At 42.0% G+C, this 22,039-nt stretch overlaps 1 protein-coding gene across 8 annotated transcripts in view; it reads left to right on the top strand.

The window, feature by feature from the left end:
* The window catches only part of nfasca (neurofascin homolog (chicken) a), a 170,439-nt gene that overhangs the window by 130,341 nt on the left and 18,059 nt on the right, over positions 1 to 22,039 (top strand). For 5 of the 8 annotated variants that reach the window (XR_005613116.1, XM_039612442.1, XM_039612438.1 and 2 more), the window contains 13 exons: positions 400 to 524; positions 4,377 to 4,421; positions 4,712 to 4,813; positions 5,194 to 5,391; positions 5,594 to 5,664; positions 7,510 to 7,732; positions 7,878 to 7,993; positions 8,476 to 8,686; positions 10,819 to 10,941; positions 11,789 to 11,962; positions 13,786 to 13,812; positions 16,193 to 16,420; positions 17,013 to 17,135. Coding sequence is in view for 7 of the 8 variants with exons in the window: in XM_039612442.1 (XP_039468376.1) it covers positions 400 to 524; positions 4,377 to 4,421; positions 4,712 to 4,813; positions 5,194 to 5,391; positions 5,594 to 5,664; positions 7,510 to 7,732; positions 7,878 to 7,993; positions 8,476 to 8,686; positions 10,819 to 10,941; positions 11,789 to 11,962; positions 13,786 to 13,812; positions 16,193 to 16,420; positions 17,013 to 17,135 (1,766 nt within the window). In the remaining variant the exon portion in view is untranslated. The remainder of the gene's footprint in view (positions 1 to 399; positions 525 to 4,376; positions 4,422 to 4,711; positions 4,814 to 5,193; positions 5,392 to 5,593; positions 5,665 to 7,509; positions 7,733 to 7,877; positions 7,994 to 8,475; positions 8,687 to 10,818; positions 10,942 to 11,788; positions 11,963 to 13,785; positions 13,813 to 16,192; positions 16,421 to 17,012; positions 17,136 to 22,039) is intronic. The other 3 variants (XM_039612441.1, XM_039612443.1, XM_039612444.1) reach the window with 3 other exon arrangements.

Below are 22,039 nucleotides of genomic sequence, written 5' to 3'. Positions count from 1 at the left end.
CTAATAATGTATTTTATATTACAAAATGTACCAAAAGCTACTTAATAGCACTGGTGAATGTTCGATTATATCAAGTTTCATCAATGCTGTAAATATTGGGCAGAAGTTTAGGAAAATGTTCCAAAATTCCTGGGGGGCTAATAATTTTGGCCTCAACTGTAAGTTGTCTTCTGTGGTCTTTTGGTATTGCTGAGGTGACCAAAGCATCCTTTTTTGTTTGAAAGAATATGTCACATGATCTAAAGTACTTCCTGTTTGTCTGACAGGATTTTTTCCAGCCTAATGGTAGCCTTCTTCACTTGTATCCATGTTTCTTTGGTTTTTGTATGAATATGAATAAAGACTACCTCCAGTGCTGTTACTACATGTGTGACAGTCCTTTCTGTATCTGTCTCCTAGGTTGAAGAAGGATGATGAGTCCCTGTCGATCCCCAATGTGAACGAGGGTGACGAGGGGACGTACACCTGCACTGTTAAATCTGAGATAGACCAGCTGTCAGCCTCTGCTCGCCTCACAGTATTAGGTACACTCACATAAAGACTGGACTCTGTGTTGTTTCATTAGTTCATTAGTCTGAATGTATTCTTAAAATATGTAATCTTCTCTTACATTTACACTTACCATCATCATCATCATCATCATCCCATGAGCAGCATGCACATGCGCTCAGTGCTTATTTAGGTACACCTGTTCAACTTCCTGTTACTACAAATATGGAATCAGCCAGTCACATGACAGCAATTAGTTTCAATTCAATTTTATTTATACAGCGCTGAACCACAAGAACAGTCACCTTTATATTGTAAGGCAGACCCTACAATGATACATACAGAGGAAACCCAACAATCACATGACCCCCTGTGAACACGCTGTGGAAATGCTGTGGATTTAGGTGAGCAGAGATGGTTAAAGCACTGGTTTGAGCTGCTGAAGAGGTATGCATATGTACTGCATATGTAACTGCATTTGATGAAAGACCTTCTGTTACTTTGGACTTATGTTCATGTTACTTCAGGTCATTGTGACGGCTCTGATGCTTTCCTGCTCCTGAATGAAACAGGACTAGTCAGACTGCACTTTGATGGTATCAGGATATGACAAAGAGTTTCAGCACATTTGAAGGCTTCAGTTTTATGCACAGTGCTGTGTATTAGCTGAAAAAAGTTATCGTACGTATGAAGCAGTTATTTACAGTGAATGTGTAAAAACGAAACAAATCACTCTAATGTAATACAGCATTTTGTAATTTAGCAGCAGTATGTGAGACACTGAAACAAGTACTTCAAAACTGCTCATATATCCAGTGGCATGCTTCTACACAGACTGATGTAGTCTTTGGGACTGGTTGGAAAACAGTTTTAGCATTCTGTGTCACCATTGATTTGACTGAGCTGTTTGAGGTTGCTCCTAAAAACACAACACAGAAAAAGACTCCACCCGTTTATTAGTCTATATTTAGTCCACCATCATTCTACAAACATGTCATCTTTCAACAACACGCTCCAAGCGTTTGTTAGCAAAGAACACCAACTGCTTTCAAATGCCACACTATGACAGACTGTAGCTTTGAGCTGTGACCGGCTGGATGGCACCTCTCCTGTTCGACCTGTAGGGTGCAGCATTCATGATTGTAGTCATGGTACCACAGGACAGCCTGTGTGTGTGTGTCTGTGTGTGTGTGTGTGTGTGTGTGTGTGCGCGTGCATGTGTGTGTATGTGTGTCTGTGAAGGTTCTCAGTCATCCAGGTCATCGTAGTCAAAGGAATTTGCAAAGAAAAGCGTCTGGACTTCTTTAAGTTGCTTGAAGACGTTTCACCTCTCATCCGAGAAGCTTCTTCAGTTCTAAGGTCAAATGGCCGAGAGTCCCAGATTTAAACCCAGTGGGAGTTTCCCCCCCAAAGAGGGACAAAGGACCCCCTGGTGATCCTCTAATCACATGAGCCAAGGTGTGTGAAAGCGGGTGTGGGACCTAATCAGCCAGGGTTTCGGGTGAGCCCATTGTGAAACCTGGCCCCACCTTGTCATGTGATTTCCTGAGGTCAGATGGCCCAGGATGTGAGTGGGCGTTAAGGCGTCTGGGGAGGGAACTCAAAACTGGATTATAGATGGCAGACAGTTGGTGTCGTAAACCACCGCCTCTGTTCAAAGATGGTCGCTCACAGTGGACATAGATGGCCTCTTTCACTCCTCTTTCAAACCATCTGTCCTCTCTGTCCAAAATTTGAACATTGGCATCCTCGAAAGAGTGACCTTTGACCTTTAGATGCAGATGGACTGCTGAGTCTTGTCCCGTGGAGGTGGCTCTTCTATGTTGTGCCATGCGCTTGTGAAGTGGCTGTTTGGTCTCTCCAATGTAGAGGTCTGGGCATTCCTCGCTGCACTGTACAGCATACACCACGTTGTTCAGTCTGTGTTTTGGAGTTTTGTCTTTCGGGTGAACCAGTTTCTGTCTGAGTGTGTTGCTGGGTCTGAAGTACACTGGCATGTCGTGCTTGGAGAAAACTCTCCTGAGTTTCTCTGATACACCGGCTACATAGGGGATGACAACGTTGTTGCGTCTGTCTTTCTTATCCTCCCTCGCTGGTGTCTGATCTTCTTTTCTGTGCCTCTTTGCTGACTTTATGAACGCCCAGTTAGGATAACCACATGTTTTCAGTGCTTCCTTTACATGTGTGTGTTCCTTCTTTTTTGCCTTTCCTGGACTGCGCCGTGCACATTGAAGAGAATGGCAACCTCAACATCGAAGTTTACCGGAAGCCCACACACACGGACCAGTACCTCCTCGTTGACTCCCATCACCCTCTGGAACACAAACTTGGAGTAATCAGGACCCTACACCACCGGGCAGAACATGTTCCCTCTAAGCCTGAAGGGAAAAAGAAGGAACACACACATGTAAAGGAAGCACTCAAAACATGTGGCTATCCTAACTGGGCGTTCATAAATCAGCAAAGAGGCACAGAAAAGAAGATCAGACACCAGCGAGGGAGGATAAGAAAGACAGACGCAACAACGTTGTCATCCCCTATGTAGCCGGTGTATCAGAGAAACTCAGGAGAGTTTTCTCCAAGCACGACATGCCAGTGTACTTCAGACCCAGCAACACACTCAGACAGAAACTGGTTCACCAAAGGACAAAACTCCAAAACACAGACTGAACAACGTGGTGTATGCTGTACAGTGCAGTGAGGAATGCCCAGACCTCTACATTGGAGAGACCAAACAGCCACTTCACAAGCGCATGGCACAACATAGAAGAGCCACCTCCACAGGACAAGACTCAGCAGTCCACCTGCATCTTAAGGATAAAGGTCACTGTTTTGAGGATGCCAACGTTCACATTTTGGACAGAGAGGACAGATGGTTTGAAAGAGGAGTGAAAGAAGCCATCTATGTCCACTGTGAGCGACCATCTTTGAACAGAGGCGGTGGTTTACGACACCAACTGTCTGCCATCTATAATCCAGTTTTGAGTTCCCTCCCCAGACGCCTTAACGCCCACTCACATCCTGGGCCATCTGACCTCAGGAAATCACATGACAAGGTGGGGCCAGGTTTCACAATGGGCTCACCCGAAACCCTGGCTGATTAGGTCCCACACCCGCTTTCACACACCTTGGCTCATGTGATTAGAGGATCACCAGGGGGTCCTTTGTCCCTCTTTGGGGGGATACTCCCACTGGGTTTAAATCTGGGACTCTCGGCCATTTGACCTTAGAACTGAAGAAGCTTCTCGGATGAGAGGTGAAACGTCTTCAAGCAACTTAAAGAAGTCCAGACACTTTTCTTTGCAAACTCCTTTGACTGTGTGTATGTGCGTGTGTTTGTGTGTGTCTGTGTGTGTGTGCGCGCGCATGTGTGGGCGTGTGTGTGTGTCTGTGTGTGTGTGCGCGCGCATGTGTGAGTGTGTGTGTGTGCGCGCATGTGTGGGCGTGTGTGTGTGCGCATGCATGTGTGTGTGTCTGTGTGTCTGTGTGTGTGTGTGTGTCTGTGTGTGTGTGTGTGTGTCTGTGTGTGTGTGTGCGCGCATGTGTGGGCGTGTGTGTGTGTGCATGCATGTGTGTGTGTGTGTATGTGTGTTTGTGTGTATGTGTGTTTGTGTGTGTGCGTGTGTGTGTGTGTGTGTGTGTGTGGTAGACCTTTAATGATTTGAAAATAATAACAGGCATTCTTCTTTAATCCACATGTCGTCATCAGTGTGAGCATTTTTATTTGCAAAAACCAGTGATTACGTGATTGTGTACAACTGTGTAACTTACCTTATTACTATGTGTGCTAAATGCATTCTTAATCCCTTGCTGTTGATTGGCTTGTAGACTAACCTGCAGACTCTAACCTTTATACCCACTTCCTGCTCCCTGACCCTGTCCCACAGAGGTGGCCACTCTCAACCCCTCAGTCTCTAGTGCCTTGCTTCCAGGTAACACACAGCTCAGTTGGAAGTTTTATATTATCTACTGTTTGTCTCTGTCCTGTTTTTACATTTGTTATTTGCTTGTTTTTTTTAAACTAGTGTCTCTTTGTCTTACTATTTGTATGAAACCTTTGTGCTGAGAGTGTTATGTGTCTGTGCTGAGAGGAGACCCGACGAGTCATTTGTTTTATATGAAGAAAGTCTTTATGCAACACAAGTGCAACATGTCTACAAATGTATGTGAGTATGCTTTTGTGTGTCTGACACAAGCAAAGCCATGTCTTGTCTTTCTTCAGCCCGTCCAGACCCCCCCATGGATCTGGATTTGTCGGACCCAGCAGCACGCAGCGTTCGCCTCACCTGGATCCCTGGAAAAGACCACAGGAGCCCCATCACAGGTAAGTAGGCACACATAAACCTGGATCCTGACAGGATTGTGTTATTTTCTCAAAAACTGACTAAACTGATCCTGTTGGGGACACTGTGTAAGCAAAAGTAGCCTAGTTAGTTTCTAGGTTACCACAGTTGAGACATGATTCTGAATGGATGCTAAACTCAAAATCCCATTACTGAAGAATCTGGGTAAATTATGATCCATGTGGGATACTGAAATCTGTATTTGTGGAAAAGGTTGTAAAATGTATGCAGCTGGGCCATTAAACAAGCTGCTGTGGACAAATGGATGGGACACAGCGTGCTTCCAGAACACATGGACTCACAGACTTGCAGCAGGTTTTACTCTTTTGGTTTTTCTCATTACAGTTCTGTCTCTCCTCAGAGTTCTTGGTCCAGTTTGAAGAGGACCGCTGGGAGCCGGGTAGGTGGCAGAACTTGTCATCTTACCCTGGAGACCTCAACTCTGTCATCCTGCAGCTCGCTCCCTTTGTCAACTACCAGTTCAGGGTCATCGCCATCAACTCGGTAGGTCAGAGTGATCCCAGCCGCCCCTCGCCCCGATACAAGACAACTGGAGCTGGTAAGGAGCATCTCATGCAATCATCTGACCTCAATTGGTCGGTTTTATTAGTTTACATGTACTCAAATTAGGTACAACATGTAATGTGCTGTTTTGGAAATGTATGTTCACTAAAGGTTTACAGTTACAGTTGAATAAGTGTGACCTTAAACGGTTTGCTGACTCTGTTTAATGTCAGTGCACTCTGTTATGTTGAAACAAGCACCAGATGCCATTCCCAAAGGCCTACGGGGTTGGGGGTCCAGAAAGGACAATATGGAGATCACCTGGGAGGTAAGATGTGCACATCTATGGGAAATGAATCAGTAAGACAGTGTAGTCTGCACTGTGAACATGTTAACAATATAATGAAACTGAAAGTCACCTGAATGCAGATGTGTAATCAGGTCCTGTTGTCATCTTAATAAAAGAAAGCTGATGTAGAACATTGTATCTGTAGACATTTTCAGTGACTATGACAAACGTTTTTATGCTGGTGGTTAGCACTGTTAGCTGAAAGCACAGAGTCCTGTGTGCAAAGGTCCAGCTACGACCTTTTTGTGTGGTGGTACGTTCTCCTCAGTGTTAAATAGGATCTTTATGCATTTTGTTGCTAGCAGAATCTATGAAAAATGCCAAAGATAACAGTTTTCCAGACATAGAACAGTACTTGTGCTCCAACATGTTAATTCCCAAATATATATTAGCTGAAAATGTGGCAAATCTTGGCATGATGTGCAGTGTGTCTATTTCACAAACCTGGACAAAAGAGTAAAAGTAGCAGGCCCAAAACACTATTTACAGCAGAAACACGGTTTGAAAAAATGTAGTATTAAGCTGACACAGGACCAAACAGCTGGATCTGGACCTTATGTTGATCAATCTAGGATTTGCTTAAGCCTCATTAGAAATGGTCTCAATGTAAGAGTTACAACAATGACAACAATGATCCTAAACACAGGGAACTTTGAATGCTCAGGTGGAGTAGAAAAGCACTAAGAACCATTTACAGCCAATGTGTGGACCTGGATAGAAAGAGATACACAGTGGAACACTTTCAGTCATGCATGTGCCTCACCAGAACCTGGACCTCAACATTATTGAATTTTTATGGGATCATCTTGACAGGGAATCAAACTAAAGGGAGCTAACATCCAAAGAAGAGCTTTGGAGTGTCCTGCAAGAAGCCTGAAGAGCTAAAGAAAGCTTGCCTGAGAGAGTTGAACAGTAAAGGTGGTCGTAACAAATATTGTCTTTCCAGCTCGTTAGACTTGCACAAACCAGTCTTAATTCTGACAGCAAATTTGGATTTAGTTTCAGTCTTTTTAGTTTAAGTCATAATTTAGGCATCTAACTTGTTTTAGTTTTAGTTGACCAAATATTATAAGATTATCGTCGCCTTAATCTGAAGTGAATTCAGTTGACTAAAAGTTTGTCATGTGTTTACCGGTGCGCCATGTAGTTTACAAATGTTGTATTTTCCTTGACGTCAAATGTGGAATGAGTCTACGTTTCTCTTCCTCCCAAGCACTGTCGCCTGTTCATGACAAACAGGAAGGATGGGAGCTCTCACCTTGTGAGATCAAATTGTGTGTATCTAATATTTCTGCCCAAGGAGATCACTTCCAAAGTCGTCCCGCTCTCTGCACAACCTGATTAATTCTGATTGGATCTAATCTCTCCTGTCATTTGATTTTTATTGGTCAACAAAAGTGTCAAAACATTTCATCATAATTTTCATCTTCTTTTTGTTAACAAAAATTAAATTACAAGATAAAATTTTTCCCCATAAAACGTTGCTTCATCTAACAGGGTTTATTTTTGTTGACCTAAAACAAGATGATAAATAAATCAAAAATAATGCACAGAAATATGATGAAATGTATCAACATGTTTACAAATAAACACTACATGTTGTGGAATAAAGGCGGGATGAGCTTGGAAGTGTCCAATCAGAGTTAATCTCCTTGTACAGTAAGGTTAGACGCAAAACGACCAATGTCTAAGTAAATGTATATAACCACCAAACAGTTATAACATGTAATTATCATTTGATAAGTATCACTCATTGTTTGTCATACCAATATCTACTTTCCAGTGTGTTTACATTCAGGCTCATTTCTCTGTTGACTTTTCTAGCCTCTCCTTGATCTGGAAAGAAATGGTCCAAACCTGCACTACATTGTGTGGTGGAGACGAAAAGACGTTGAGGAGGAGTGGAATAACGTGACCATATTGGGGGCCAAACATGTGGTCCACAATACAGAAATCTATGTGCCTTATGAGATCAAAATCCAGGCCAGGAATGAGTTTGGAGCAGGACCAGAGTCTAACATGGTGATTGGATACTCTGGAGAAGACAGTAAGTAAATACTGACTATGAAGCAGCTTTTAATTATAAGAGCAACCCATGTGGAGCTTGAGGAAAAGTGAAAACCGAATTGAGAATTTGTTTTGAAAATACTGCTGACTGTTCACACATATTGTGTCGACTTGGATGTGTTCAGAGCCCACTGATGCTCCCACTGACCTGCGGGTATCAAAGGTTGACAGCACCAAAGTTATCATCCACTGGAACCCTGTGGACCTGAACTCTGTCCAGGGAGAGTTCAAGGAGTATAGAGTAAGACTGCCTTTGGTTTTTCTAATGAGAACAAACTGCAGAGTTGGTACATTACGTGTCATTTCACTAGCTGGGCCCACGTCCTCATTTTAGGTTTGACAGCGTTTTAGTAGTTAAAGGTGAATGCCTGGACATGAACTGAGCTGCGGTTTGGGGAAGGCCTCGAAGGCGACTGGCAACGGCTCCCCGGCCTGGCAGATCCCCATGGACTAATTAGAAGCGAGGAAGTTAAAGAATAGAGAACAAGGAGGGAGGGAGGGTGGGGCACGTAAACGAGAATGACAGCTTGCAGAACTGGGAGAACCTATATAGATGAGAGCCGGAAGGAGCGTGTTTGGAGGCGTGGCCCTGCTCCTGAAATTCCGATACATAATCTCCAATTATCCTTCATGATCAATTTTGGATAATTTCTCTTGTGTAATATCCTCCAATCTCCCGTACGTCTTACCTATTAACACCTTTCTTCCCATTCTGCTTCCCAGTTATACTACTGGCGTGAGTCTAGTCAGGTTCCAGGTCTGGTGGTCATTAAGGAGAAGAAGGTCAAAGGTTTTTATAGCACTACGGTCAAACCATCAGGCATGCTCAGTGACCTGGTGCCGTACTCTAACTACAAGATGTTCATGGTTGTGGCCAACAATCGCTTTGAGAGTCAACCCAGCAACACTGTGGAATTTACCACCAAAGAAGGAGGTGAGGATGCTGTCCACCCACCCAACCGAAAAATGACAAGTTTATACAGGGGGAAATAACTCTTTGATCATGTGCTGAATTTGTAAATTCATCTTTCAAATAAATGAATAGTCTAAGATTTGATGGTACATGGTCCCATTCATTGGCCACTCAGTGTACCCAGAGCTGTGCAGGAAGTCTGATTTTATTGTGGTGGAAGCAAGACAGCAAAAGTAAGACAAACTCACCTTGTCTTACCTTCGTGAAGGATGTTTTCCTTTGCTGCTGGTTCAGTGACTTTTGGTCACAGAGTGACAAAACCTGGAGCTCGGAATCTGTGAGATGTCTGCTTTCAGCAAAAGACGGCATGTCCATGTACGCCCCGGCGGAGATGCGTGCTTTGTGTTTACGTCTTTTTGCAGAATCTGTTTAGTTGCTCTCCAGTCATTTGCTCTTTTAGCTGTTTGGTGGTTGTTGAAATGGTTCTGTGAGCTTTTACCTGAGATTTTTGATGTTTCTGTGGATGCCACACGTCTATATTTAAGTAACAAATCTGGCAGTACATCCTGTTAAACCAGATGTTCACCCTCTGATCCCTGGTGCTGGAGGCATTGGGGTTCAACAGGTTAACTGTTTATTTGTTAATGACTGTGTGGAGTATGAACGGCCATAATAGAGTTTTTCATCAGTAAAAAAGGTGTAAAACTTACAGTTCAAAGTCCAAAGTTTGAGCTTGTTTGAGAATCATAAACGGCTTCCAGCACACTCAGGCCTGTGAGGCTCGTTCAGACACTGAGCCATGGCTCTGTGCTACATGCACACATTTCTGCATCTCTGACATTCAAACACACTTCATGTTATGTCGCATTCAATACTGAACTGTACATTGAGTCTTTTTAAAGGAGGCAGTTTGTGTTGTTGTGATGGATTTGCTGCTCCGAGGGAGAGCACACATGAGCTTTAAGACCTGGACAAGTTTGAAACTGTTTGTCCTCCACAGTGGAAAATGACTTTACCCAGCTCCCCGTCTCTCTGTGGACCTGGACCACTACACTCGCTGTCTTCAGAACGTCTGTCCCCCTTTCTTCTTTCACATAATGGTATGATCCCAGTCTGTCTTTGCATGTAATTGGCTGCCCATCAAAACAAAGTCCCGCCCTGCATACGTGGATTGTTAATACCAACAATAACTGACATATGAAATGATCTCATATGTTTGGCAGTCCTGCTTTACGGTGTAGTGTGGTACCAATGGTGTTCTTGGTGATTGTGGTTCAATCTGTCCCAAGATCAAATTCAGATTTAGAGCGTTTGATGGTCAATTTATATTTCTTGTCTTTCCGAACAGTCACACCAATAGTTCTCGGCTTCTCACCCAGCTTCTCGTTGATGGTCTTGGAGCCCATTCCACGCTTGTGTTGGTCTAAAACCTTGTACCCTGCATCCTTTGACAGCTTTTTGGTCGTTCCCATTGTGGTGGAGAGGCTGGAATAAAAGAAATTCATTCTGTGGAAAGTTGTGCTTCTTACAGATAACAAGCTCAGATCAGGAATTTCTGTGATTGACTAAATCATTTTTGTAATCTGGCCACATCGGAACACAACCAATCAGAATTCTGGCATGATTGTTGGGAATTCAGATTGTTATTACACTCAGTGACATGGTCGATCTGTCTCTCTCCATTAAAATGAAACTACCATCAAAATGAGAGACTTCATTTCTTTGAAAGTAAGGAAACATACAAATTCAGCACTGGATCAAATAATTACTTCCCCCATTGCATGCCATGTAGAGGTATCATATTATTGTGACCCAGAGGTAGCTCTCTGACAGTCTTATATGTCCTTTTTATAAAGACAATTTTGTGTAGACTCAAAAAATTAAAGGCTGGAAAATCAGGTGGAGCGGAAAGGAATAAAAAAGTAGTTCTCAACACTGCATACCTTACAACGGCCCAGTACTGACACTGACCTGATATGAACTCACCTTGTCTCAGAACTTGAACATTGTATTCCATGATACTGACTAAGCATGTAAGCTTTAAGACACACAACACACACTGCAGTTTTTCTTGGTGCTGTCCAAACATGTGTCGAAACTGCGTTTTAGCTACCATACTGGACACTGTTTCTTCTCTTTTGTTGTGTTTGTAGTTCCAGACGCTCCAAGGTTCTTCAAGATTAATCGCAGAAGTTTGGACACGATCCACTTGGAATGGGCTAAACCTCTGGAGCCCAATGGCATTCTGACTGGATACCAGCTCAAGTACCAAACAGGTGAACTCGTCTTACTCTGTCATTCCCTAAACTTGTATTCTTTCTAAAGGCCAGCAGGCATGGACTCCTCAGCATCACTCTGTTTATCACTTAATTTAAACCTTAGTAAACGTCCTAATGAGTTGACAGTTTTCAGTTTTAAATCTTGTTCAATACATTGTCCTGTCCATTTTGTAAATTATGGGCCCATTTAGAGTCAAGCTAGAAAACTGGGTATGATTTAGAATAATTTCATCTCATACAGTAGCAGCTTGCCAAGTTGGTTATCTTTTATTATCTGACTTAAGAAACACACACACATGTTGGTATGTCCAAAATGCCAATGCTTTTATTGATGGTTGACATCATCATCAGCTGTTCAGCTCTTGAATGTAGACTTGCTTGTGAGTTTTTACAGGCCTAAGTTTAGTGCTTTGCTTTGTAGTGTTAGTATTGGGACCACATAGGTCTACAAGAGAGATGCATTAAGGGAGCAGCGTGATTGGTCACTTGGGCTTAAACTGAAATGGTAACATGTTACCAGTGTTTTAGTGACAATAAAGGCTGAAAGTTAGGCCTTACTCTGCAGAAAGCACAACTGTGCTACATAGAACCAATCAGGATTTACCTCAGACGAATCAGCTTTATTGACCATTATGGTAATGATGGTAGAAATAGTGATAGTCAAATGTTCTAATTCTGGAACAGCACCTAAGTGTGACTGTACAGAAATGTACAAGAAATTCATGAAACTGATACTGCTAATTGGATACGATTGAGATGATGATTACAGCGTTCAAATGGACAACATAGCTGAATGACTGTGTGTGTGTGTGTGTGTGTGTGTGTGTGTTTGTTGTGTATGTAGTCAACGGTTCCAAGGTGGGTCCTTTCCAGCTGGAGACGTTCTTTCCTAATGTGACAGAGTTTTTCCTTCGCGTGCCGGACCGTTCCTCCCGCTACAAGTTCTTCCTGTCAGCACTGACTCAGGTGGGAAAGGGGGAGGACTATGCTGAGGAGTCTCCACACTTCACTAATGAAGGTAAGGCTGTGATATGCTTATAAAACACTATATATTTGTTTGACAAAGGAAGGAAATTCAGAATTAACTAAATATATGAGCTAGACTAATTACTGCAACACTTCATTAATGTCACAGTTCAGAGTTTACAGAACATCTGCTCAATTACTGACAAAGAAAAGCAAAAGCAAGAGCATGTGTGTGCCTGACTGTACTCATGCTTGTACAAGCTCTTTCATAACTGGCACTGTTCAGTGTTAATTGTTCTGGTTCAAAAACCCAGAAAGCCTTCACCTTTAACTACAGTCCTGATAGCTGCCATGTGTGGATATTTTCATGGCTGCGACAGAACTCTGAGGGACTGTATCTCTGTACTCCCCCACAGTGGATTTACACTAAAACAAACCAGATTTGACAGAGGGTTTAACAAAAGTATTTTATTAACTGTTTAGAATCGCAGACATTTTTAATTAACTAGTAACTACCAAAGATATGTGAATCCACAGCTCAGAATGGTTCCCAGTGGTTTCTGCTACTTCCTCTAGTGAGAGTCAAGTTATTTACCTGATGTTTTAGGACATTTCTGAACCTGTTAAAACTCTCTGTATCATCTGACATGCTTTCAGACATTTGTCCCTTCACTGGGAATTCAAAAAGTAACATAAAAAATAGGTAATTGGTAAATGGCCTGCATTTGTATAGCGCTTTACTCAGTCCCTAAGGACCCCAAAGCGATTTACACTACATTCAGTCATTCACACGCTGGCGATGGCAAGCTACATTGTAGCCACAGCTGCCCTGGGGCGCACTGACAGAGGCGAGGCTGCCGGACACTGGCGCCACCGGGCCCTCTGACCACCACCAGTAGGCAAACATGGGGTTAGTATCTTGCCCAAGGATATTTGGCATGCAGCCAGGAGGCAGCCTGGGATCAAACCACCGACCTTCTGATTAGTGGTGGACCTGCTTTACCACCTGAGCTACTGCCACCCAATTTTGTTTCAAATTGATACCATAGGTGCATCTACTAAAAATCTCAGACAAGTTCAAATCCTGGCAACTCAAGGTCAGAGGTCAGGTTTTCTAAAAATCTTGTGAATAAGTTAAGAAGGAATTTTCAAATTTACACAGTAAAGTCATCTAGTAGAAGGCTGAGGGCTAACACTGGCAGTAATGGTGTGTGTGCGTGTGCGTGTGCGTGTGTGTGCGCGCGCGTGTGTGTGTGTGTGTGAGAGAGATCAACAGACAAAGACAGAAAATGAAAAAAGGCTGAAGTCCTTCAATAAACAGTGTATGAGATTAGCTCGAGAAGGAGCTGCTGTTATTATTATTATTATTATGGCTACATTGTAGCCACTTGCTCAGAGACTTGAAGATGTTGCCTTTCTAACAGGGATGTATGGATTAAGCTGTTTCCATTTCTGGGTACCTCCCACTGCAGAGTACCAGTCCAATACCAGTGCTAAATAATTAGGAGGAGGAGGAGACTGGGAATCATTCTTTATGTGTGAACAATTTGACCCTCAGTCAACAGATTCAAGATGACTATAGTAACAATTATATAAGTATTATTTATCTCATTGACCAGCTCACAGTTAAGCCACTGTTGTCCTCTATGATTTCTAGCTAATTTCTTCTTCTTCTGCACTTCCTCACATGTGTGTGTTGCATCCAGTGGTGGTGAGATCATATTAATTGAGCAACATGTTACCTCACCATAAAGGTCAGCTCACCCACATGTAGAGACAAACCCCGTGGACACTTTGAAGTGCACCTCTGAGGCAACCTTCTTGCTGCCCCTTTTTTACAACTCTCATGTTTTCATTCTCTTTTTTTATTGGCAGAAAACTTTACTGACACGACAGATCTAGGTAAAGGGGAACAAGAAGTGCAGCATGTCTGTCACCTTCACCCCAACCCCAGCCTGTCCATCCACACACTAACAGCAGCGCAGTCCACCTCCATTGCCCTATTCTTCTGCCACAGGGTGAGGTGCAAAGCAGTGTTGATGAAAATTAGATTTAAACATCATCCTAGTAATGGATGAGATTTGAAACTAAACATTTTGATTACCTGAAATGTAGGTTTAAGACGTCACAATGAAAAGTGATTTCCTGTTAGACTGAACTGCTGTTTGTGCTGCCCGTCTGCCTCTCCTGCATCTCAGCATTGTTTTCGGAGAGTAAAGCTGCTGTATGCTCTCAGGGATTGAATACGCTCACTTCCCACTTAATGTTTCTGGGATTCACACATTCACACATACACTCTTGTAGTCTTCCTTTGGGCAGTGTGTATATCGGCTGACCTTTAAATCCAATCCCTGATGGCATGCCTCCACTGTACAATCTCACTGCATCGCTGCATTTTTCTGTGTACTGTGGAACACAAGTTCACCTTGTGCTGGAGCTAATGACTTCTCACTCCCTGTCACTGGATACAGTGTCATGATGACACTGCTGTTTTTAGTGTGGGGAATAAGGGAAGATGCACATACGTGCATCAGAAGGTGAAGATGGAGGTGTATGACAGGTGTGTGTTGGGCAGGACAGATGAACACCATCAGCAGTTGGCATTGCTGCCTTGACTATTCCTCAGAGGCCATGTTGCTCTGTCATCTTCATCCATCGTTTTTATTCTCTGGATGAATAGCATGTTCCAGAGATTACAGGTAAGGTTGTAAGAAGCGTTTGGCTGAGCTGGCCCACCTCACTGAGCTGTCCTGCACATGCTGATATTGCACTAACGGCTGTTTGAGGGCATGCCTGGATTCGATCCAGGTGATAAAAGCATGCTTGCTGGGGGGGGTTGGTGCTTGGGTGGGAGCATCAGTAGTGGGGCCCTTCACTGGCTGGATACAATCTCAAGTTGAAGGTACAGTAGATTTCTTTCAAGTGAAATTAACCTGAGGTGTGCGTGATCCCCACAAGGAGCCTCCAAAGTGTCAAAAGCTGAAGAAGAAATCAGTGAAACTGCTCGACTGCTTATAAGAAAATATTCTATACCAATGCCACTATAACACCTTCTGCTAATACCTACTTTAACAAGTATTAACATCTTGTACGTATTATGTATAATCATGTTTCTGTGATCCACATTGGGCCTCTTGGGGAGAGTTCACACACATGCCTTATTGTTTCATGGTAAACGCAGTGACTGTGCAACCGTGATCTCATGACAGAACAAATAACAGTTACACTTGAATTAATCAAACCACTTGTTATGATTCTATCACCAGTGCTGATAGTTTTTCTTTGTGGTGTCTGCAAGAAAAGCTTTTTACAAAGCAATCCAAGCTGTTTCTCAACTTTCCCTCAAATGAGTGAAAAATGTCCTTGATCAGGTCTTATCTAATGAACCACGTATGGGTAGATTTAGAGTTAGTAGTGGCTAAAATGCAGACATATTTTAGCTCAGAAAGGGGAAAATAAGGGATGTACTGACTGAGCTCTTTCCATTTTCCATTCAGTGCCCTGTCTGTGGGTATCGGCCAGCGTAGCGTGTCAGTCTAATACCAGTGTCAGATTATGAAAGTGTAATCCTCACCGTCAGGAAGAGACTGGGAATCAGTCTTTGTAAGAAGTTATCAGTAAAACAGTTTTACATTTTAGCCTCATTCTGTTAAAAACAAAATGACATAAAATTACATTCAAGTTTATAAATGTACAAAAAAATATACAATATAAAAATATACAATAAATATACATTCTAATAAATACCAATTCATTAGAATAGCGATTTATATTACAAATAAATATCAACAGGTTCAAGATGACTACAGTCAAAAAATACAAATGATATAAGCATTATTTATCTAATTTATTATTAATTTATCTGAGTCGATGAGACACGAGGATCACAGGGAGGAACAAGACCTAAGAGCTAGAAATCAGGAAATACTAAAGATAACTTAGGGAACTAGAAAGACTACTCCATTAGAAACCCTGAATCAAAGAGCATAAACCCTGGGTCACCGGTCCCAGGTAGGGACTTTGGACGAAACACAATACGAGACAACATTTGTCCTCCTGATGACAGAAGAATAACGTGCATGGATCCTTGGAATGAGATGCTCTCAAATGAGGACTGTGATCGTGCAGGGAATTCCTCGAGTGTTTCTGCTCAGGGATTCTTTGACTTCTCATGCGTATGCATGTGTGTGCGTATGCATGTGTGTGCGTCATTGTTGATCGTTGTGTTTGACGTTCCTGCTACCTTGTCTTTAACCCTCTGCTCTCTCCTCCTCTTTTGTAGTCGAGCTTACCGACTCCTTTGTGGCTTCTGGTTTCACTCCTACTCCTACTCCTTTTGGTTATCCTTCTCCTACTACCATTGCTCCTACAACCATTAGTACCTCAACTACTCCCACTCCTACAACTACGACTTCAACCACTACTATTGCCACCACTTCTACTACTGAGGCAACCACTACCATCCTTCCAATGCTGTTCACCACCAAGCGTATTGACCAGAATGTGTTGGGTACTTGCTGTTGTCCCATTCTAGTTTTACTGTCTTTCTACCATTTGAATTGAACTGTCTTCTCCTACCTGAACAGTAAACTACATCAGGGTTTCATTCTGATACGCTGTGCTGTACCTGCTGCACAAAAAGTGGGGAGATGCTACAAAATACTGGGTTGAAGCCAGCAAATATCCTCCTGGTCAGGGAGTGAGAACTTAAACTTTTATTTCACAGAACATGATGGCTTTGAGTTTCAGTAGTGCCAACATTTAGAATATGTCGGGTTTGATTAGTACTTGGACACTGGCAGTGTTAGGACTGAAGTGATCGCTAACTCAGAAGTAAACATTACAATTCATTCATTCATGAACTTTAAAAAACTATGCAGATATATTTGGGTGGGGGGTGGGGGGGTGAATATAGTTTAATGCTGTTAGTTTGATTTTGAGCAAAGCATGGAGTCTATTTTGTTGTAGGAAGACTTGTGCAAGGCACAGGTCCAAACAGAGCCCTGTGTGTGGTTGTTGTAACTGTGCCCTCTCTGCCTCTTGCTTCCAACTTTGAACCCTTTGTCCCTTACCCCACCCCCCACCTACCCTACCTTGTGTAGTGGACTCTGGGCGAGAGATCTGGAATTTGACGGTGGAACCTAACAGTAACTACGCTAACGTCAGCTGGACACACAACTTCCCGCCCGGCAGCAGCGATTTTGTACTAGAGTTCATTCTAAACAGTAAGAAATCAGACCAAGCTCAAACTGAGCTACTGAGATATAAACTGTGAACTAAATGTTCTGACTACAGAGTAGATCTACAAGGATAGTGAAGTAATACTGGAGCTTCAAGGTGCAGAGTGTAGGTTGAGCTGAACAGGTAAAACCACATTTTATCACACCATTTGTACATTACAGGAATACAGTACGCAATTCAGCCAGGTGGCAAGGATGAGACCGGATCCAGTTTTGAAGTTCTCATAAGCATCTTCAAACCGAACATTAGAATGAAATAAATAGATGTAGTCAACATAAAAGTCTGTTTGATACTGTGTGTGGAAGCTTGAGGTGCTGTCAGATGGTTCAAATTGACTTCCTTTTTTGCTTTTTATAAGTGCATTCTTTTGTTAACAATTCACACATAATTCAGCTTGAAAAGACCTAACAATATATAATTTAGCTGCAGTAACACAGTCTATAGTTAGATTTTAATGTGACTGGATGAGAGGAAAACAACTGGATGTGCAGTAGCAGTCTTGAAAATGTTTTCCAGATCAGCATAATATTGATTTTAGTCACAACAGAAATGGTACATCGTAATGTAATTATATTCAGATGAAAGACTGACATTTTGTTCCATATACTTTGCAGTTACACATTAACTGAGAGACATTTTTAGGCAGCATCTGCAAAATTATGAAGCAAGTCATGAAAAGTAATGAAACAATCAGAGAAAATGGAAAGGAAAAGCTTTTCCTAATGTGTGTCATCAATACAATAAACAACAATAATAACTGTTATTAAGAAAAAAGCTTCAACAGCAGCAATGCTATGGCTCTGTTGCTCTTTGTTTTATTATCTCCCTTTAATTAAGGAGTCGATATTTGTACCCTAAGGTTGACGTGTTGGTTTGTACTTTCAGAAAAGAAAGCAAACACATTACGCTCTGTTTCCCTCTCACTCTTTGGTTTTGCCTGTTTGAGTGCACCATGTGCATGGATCTATGAGTTCTGTTGCCGTTCTTTGAGTTGCTTTTGTTGGCCCAGCGCTGGGATGGGCTGCTTTCTTTGAACTGCTGTTTCAGTGTGTCTTTGTTGCTCACCAAGGCTGCCATACTCACCTGCTTGGTATGAAGTGCTGTGTACTCTGGCTTTTAATCATCCCGCCTTTTCACAGAGCTTGGATAGCAAAATTGGGCAGCTCTGATCAGACATCTCAGTTACTGCTGTTTACTTCAGCCCAGTCTATAAACTGTGGAGCAGAGAAAGGATGGAAATGTGTTTGTGTACTTGTGCTGAGATTTTAATTATTAATGTCTGAGTGTGAGAAAAGGAAGTGATGTGATTGGTCTGATGGTATCCACTTCTCTCACCTGTCCCTGCACTGTCAGGCTGTAAGGATGTTAGATTTAGACTTTTCTTTCATACAGACTCTTGATCAGTGGTAGGTCATGTCTGAGGACACAGTTTATGTAACCCTGATAAGATAAACCACAGCAGGGCTAACGGGAGATCTGGCCAGCCAGGGTATGTTTCATTTTTAGGTTGACTGAGACAAAGGAGACGGTTCTTCTCTCATTTTTAAGACAACAGGGATATTACATTGTTTCAAAAAACATAGTAAGTGATATAAATAAATCTTAACCAAATCACAACATTTGTCATTTTTTTTTAAATATTCATCATTGAAGTTCTGATTAAACTGCATCAGCAGTAACATCTGTAGTATAAAAGGGCAATGACAGTCTTTGTGAGTGTGTGGGGAGGAAAGAAGGATGACAGTACTTTGACCTCCTCAAGGCGGGCTCTCTCATTATTATTATTATTATGATGATGATGATTATGTCCTGTTATTGGCCAGGGCAGATAAAATAGTGCTCTACACATGTCCTCTTTTACAAATCACTAAATACAAGATGATTCAATTCTCTTCAGATCTCTTCCAACCTATTGTAGAGTAAGATGAACTCGTGTAAAGTAGTAAAGCTGTTTATAATGTGTGTTTATTGATTTGATTTTATTTCAAAAGCGTCCACATTTTTTTTCGTGTATTAAGTTTTTTTTGTTTGTTTCCAATTGAGAATTAGCTAGCTACTGGAGCTAACCAGCGCTAACTACAACCCAACAGTAAACAGGAAGTACCGGGGCTGGACTGGGACAAAAAAAATGGTCCAGGCATTTTGACTAGAGACCGGCCCACCAGTTATTGTAGGAAAAGCCTGGCAAAACTGTGCTAGACCCGCCCCTGCACAGTTACCAGCTGTCAGCTACTTAGAAAAGGATCCTGGTGTTATTTGTCTCTCAGAAACAGTTCATAACTTCCCCTCAACTCATTCATATCAACCCTCTGGTGCAAAGTGGGCGATACACAAACAAGAGAGACGGGACTTGTATCAGAAAAGCTGATCAGCTGATCATTGATCAGTTTCATGATTGAAGTAGCAACAGGAGAGGGAGGGGGAGAGAATGAGAGAAGAAGAAGCAGCTGACAGCGTAACGACAGAATAAATCCAGCTTTGTGTCTTTTTCCATTCTAGCTGAAGTCCGGGACAAACTGTGTTCCTGTGACCTAAATGCATGTAGGTCAGGGCTGCCTCAGGGCAAAGTCTGTGCATAGACTGTCATTACGAGATGACTCTCGTGGAGTGCATTATTGATGCTGGCGGGTTAGGGCTACCGAGAAGGCCCCGCTACATGTCGCTATAGGTTACGAACACATCCCAACACACTGCCCGAACAGGTTATTAACTCTGGCCAACCTGTCCCCAGAATTAAAGGATGTATCTGGTGGAGCTAACCACAAAAACTGACACAAACTGCCTTTTTATGTTTGATCATTATTATTATTATTATTATTTAAAAAAGAAGAATATATTGTTTAGGTAAAAGGATTGGGTTACAGTTTGATTTTTTTACACCTGCTTGAAAACAATATGTGGCATGAAACATAAATACAGCTTAAATACACTGTTTTCAAATAGTGCTGACTGTCATGAGGATAATTATTTAGCCACATACACAAAGAAAGACATGACAGATGGATATCATTTTACAAATGACCAAAAAGCCACAATGTACAGGTACGGCAGGCTTATGGTCCACCCAGCAGTCACTGTAGATGATGATGTCATCCAGATAGGTTGGCAGTGTCTGTGGTTAAGATGTGTAGATGATAAAGATCCAAAGTATTTTTCAAAATAAGCCTTGGCCTTTCTCATAGCACTTCACTGACTTTTGTAGAACAGCATGTTCTTTGTGTGTCTGTGTTTTCTTTGGCTGGTTTGAGGACTGCTGTGGCATGGCTTGGTAATCACCTATGTTGGATGACTTTCACTTTGTGAAAGTGTGTCTAACAGCATGGTGCATGATGTCACTTCATGCTGCCCTCAACTTTCACTGCCTTTTCAGAGTGTCTCTCATAGCTTGGGCATGACAGACGTGTTTCTGCTGAAAACATGCCGGCTGTCGTCACTGCTTTTTGTCTTGACCTTAGAGATAGGAGGGGGTCTGGTGTCCAACTGAGACAAGCAATGTTTTGCCACCTGACATAGATTTAACTCAAAGTGCTTACATTTTAAAATCATGTTTAGTAGCATCTTCTCTCAGTATGGAGCTTTATGTCACCGGGTTGGTTGTTTGGTTGCTGTCAATAGACTTCCTGTTCACTGACTAGTAACAGAACCAATAACCTGGGGAAAAACAGGGACAATAAAATTAAAAAGCAGTTTAAGGGAGTCACTTTTGCGCTGCCCCTAGCTGCAACAATGAGTTTTAAATGAAGCCTATACTGTCCACTTTCACTTTAATCATTTAAGCAGTCAGCGGTTCTTTGTTGTTTGGCTAGCTGCACTGACATGGGAAAATCCGCCTGCAGCGTTTGGGCTACAAAGTACTTTTTTAATGTTTGGAGGAGAGTCTGTTTGAATCACCAGACCAACTAGCTGGAGTCCAATACTGCAGCTTTTCCTCGACAGGCCGGGTGCAACGAGCCACACAATTAGCTAGCAAAGAAAGTGTTTGCAAAATATGATATAATATATGCACTATTTTATATAATAAAATATTCTCTTTTTTCCCCAAGCACAAGCAAACAGTTCACTGTGTTTCTTATTAAAACACGATCAAAAATCCTGAGCTTCATGAGCATGGTCGAAGGAGAAAACGTCTCCGTGTTAAAGTCTCCTTCGCCTAAATGTAGGTGAAGGAGTAATCCAGTCTCCAGAAGTGTGGAATCTCCACAAAGTCTCGGGGAAATATGCCGACGAGAGAAGAGAACTGCTACATAATGTAACTAGACATACAACACCTTGTGGACAAAGTTTTTATTTTAGATGTTATTCTTTTTTGTTGAGGTACCTTAAGAAGACTAAGTTAATAGAGACAATATAGTTCATCATTTCTTTAAATATATATTATAAATATATGTAGTTAGTATACCAATCCACACTTGCTTCCAGTGATCACTGGCTGAAAAGTGATTTCCAGAATTTTTCAAAAGAATGATTTCTGTAAATTAAACTTTTATAAAAGAATATCAAGTAATTTACAGCCAAAAAGAACATTCCGATTATAAAGTAGCTGCTGCAATCGGTTTTTGCCAAAGTGACTTTTATCCAGGTAAAAAGTGTTGACATTAAAAATGTCTTTTTTCAAGAGAGATTGAGGGCATCAGAAATTGAAACAAATGTAATATCGCAGTTGTATAAACTTACCTGATAATCTTGATAATGCTTTCCTGTGAAAGAACGATGCAGACAAACCCTGCAGAATTCCAAAAGTCTGCTTATGTCCCACTAAGTTATTGGTTTTGTTGCTAGTTTGTGAACATAAACTAATGTAGAGTAAATCTGTTGATGGTAACCAACACCAACGTTCTGTACTGACAGAAGATGGTGCTAAACATGTTTTAAAACATGCGTTTTAGCC

Source organism: Oreochromis aureus, linkage group 5 (genome assembly GCF_013358895.1).
Source record: "Oreochromis aureus strain Israel breed Guangdong linkage group 5, ZZ_aureus, whole genome shotgun sequence".
Taxonomy (NCBI): Eukaryota; Metazoa; Chordata; class Actinopteri; order Cichliformes; family Cichlidae; genus Oreochromis; species Oreochromis aureus.
The sequence above is the reverse complement of the archived record's forward strand: the minus strand, read 5'-3'. Positions and strand labels throughout refer to the sequence as shown.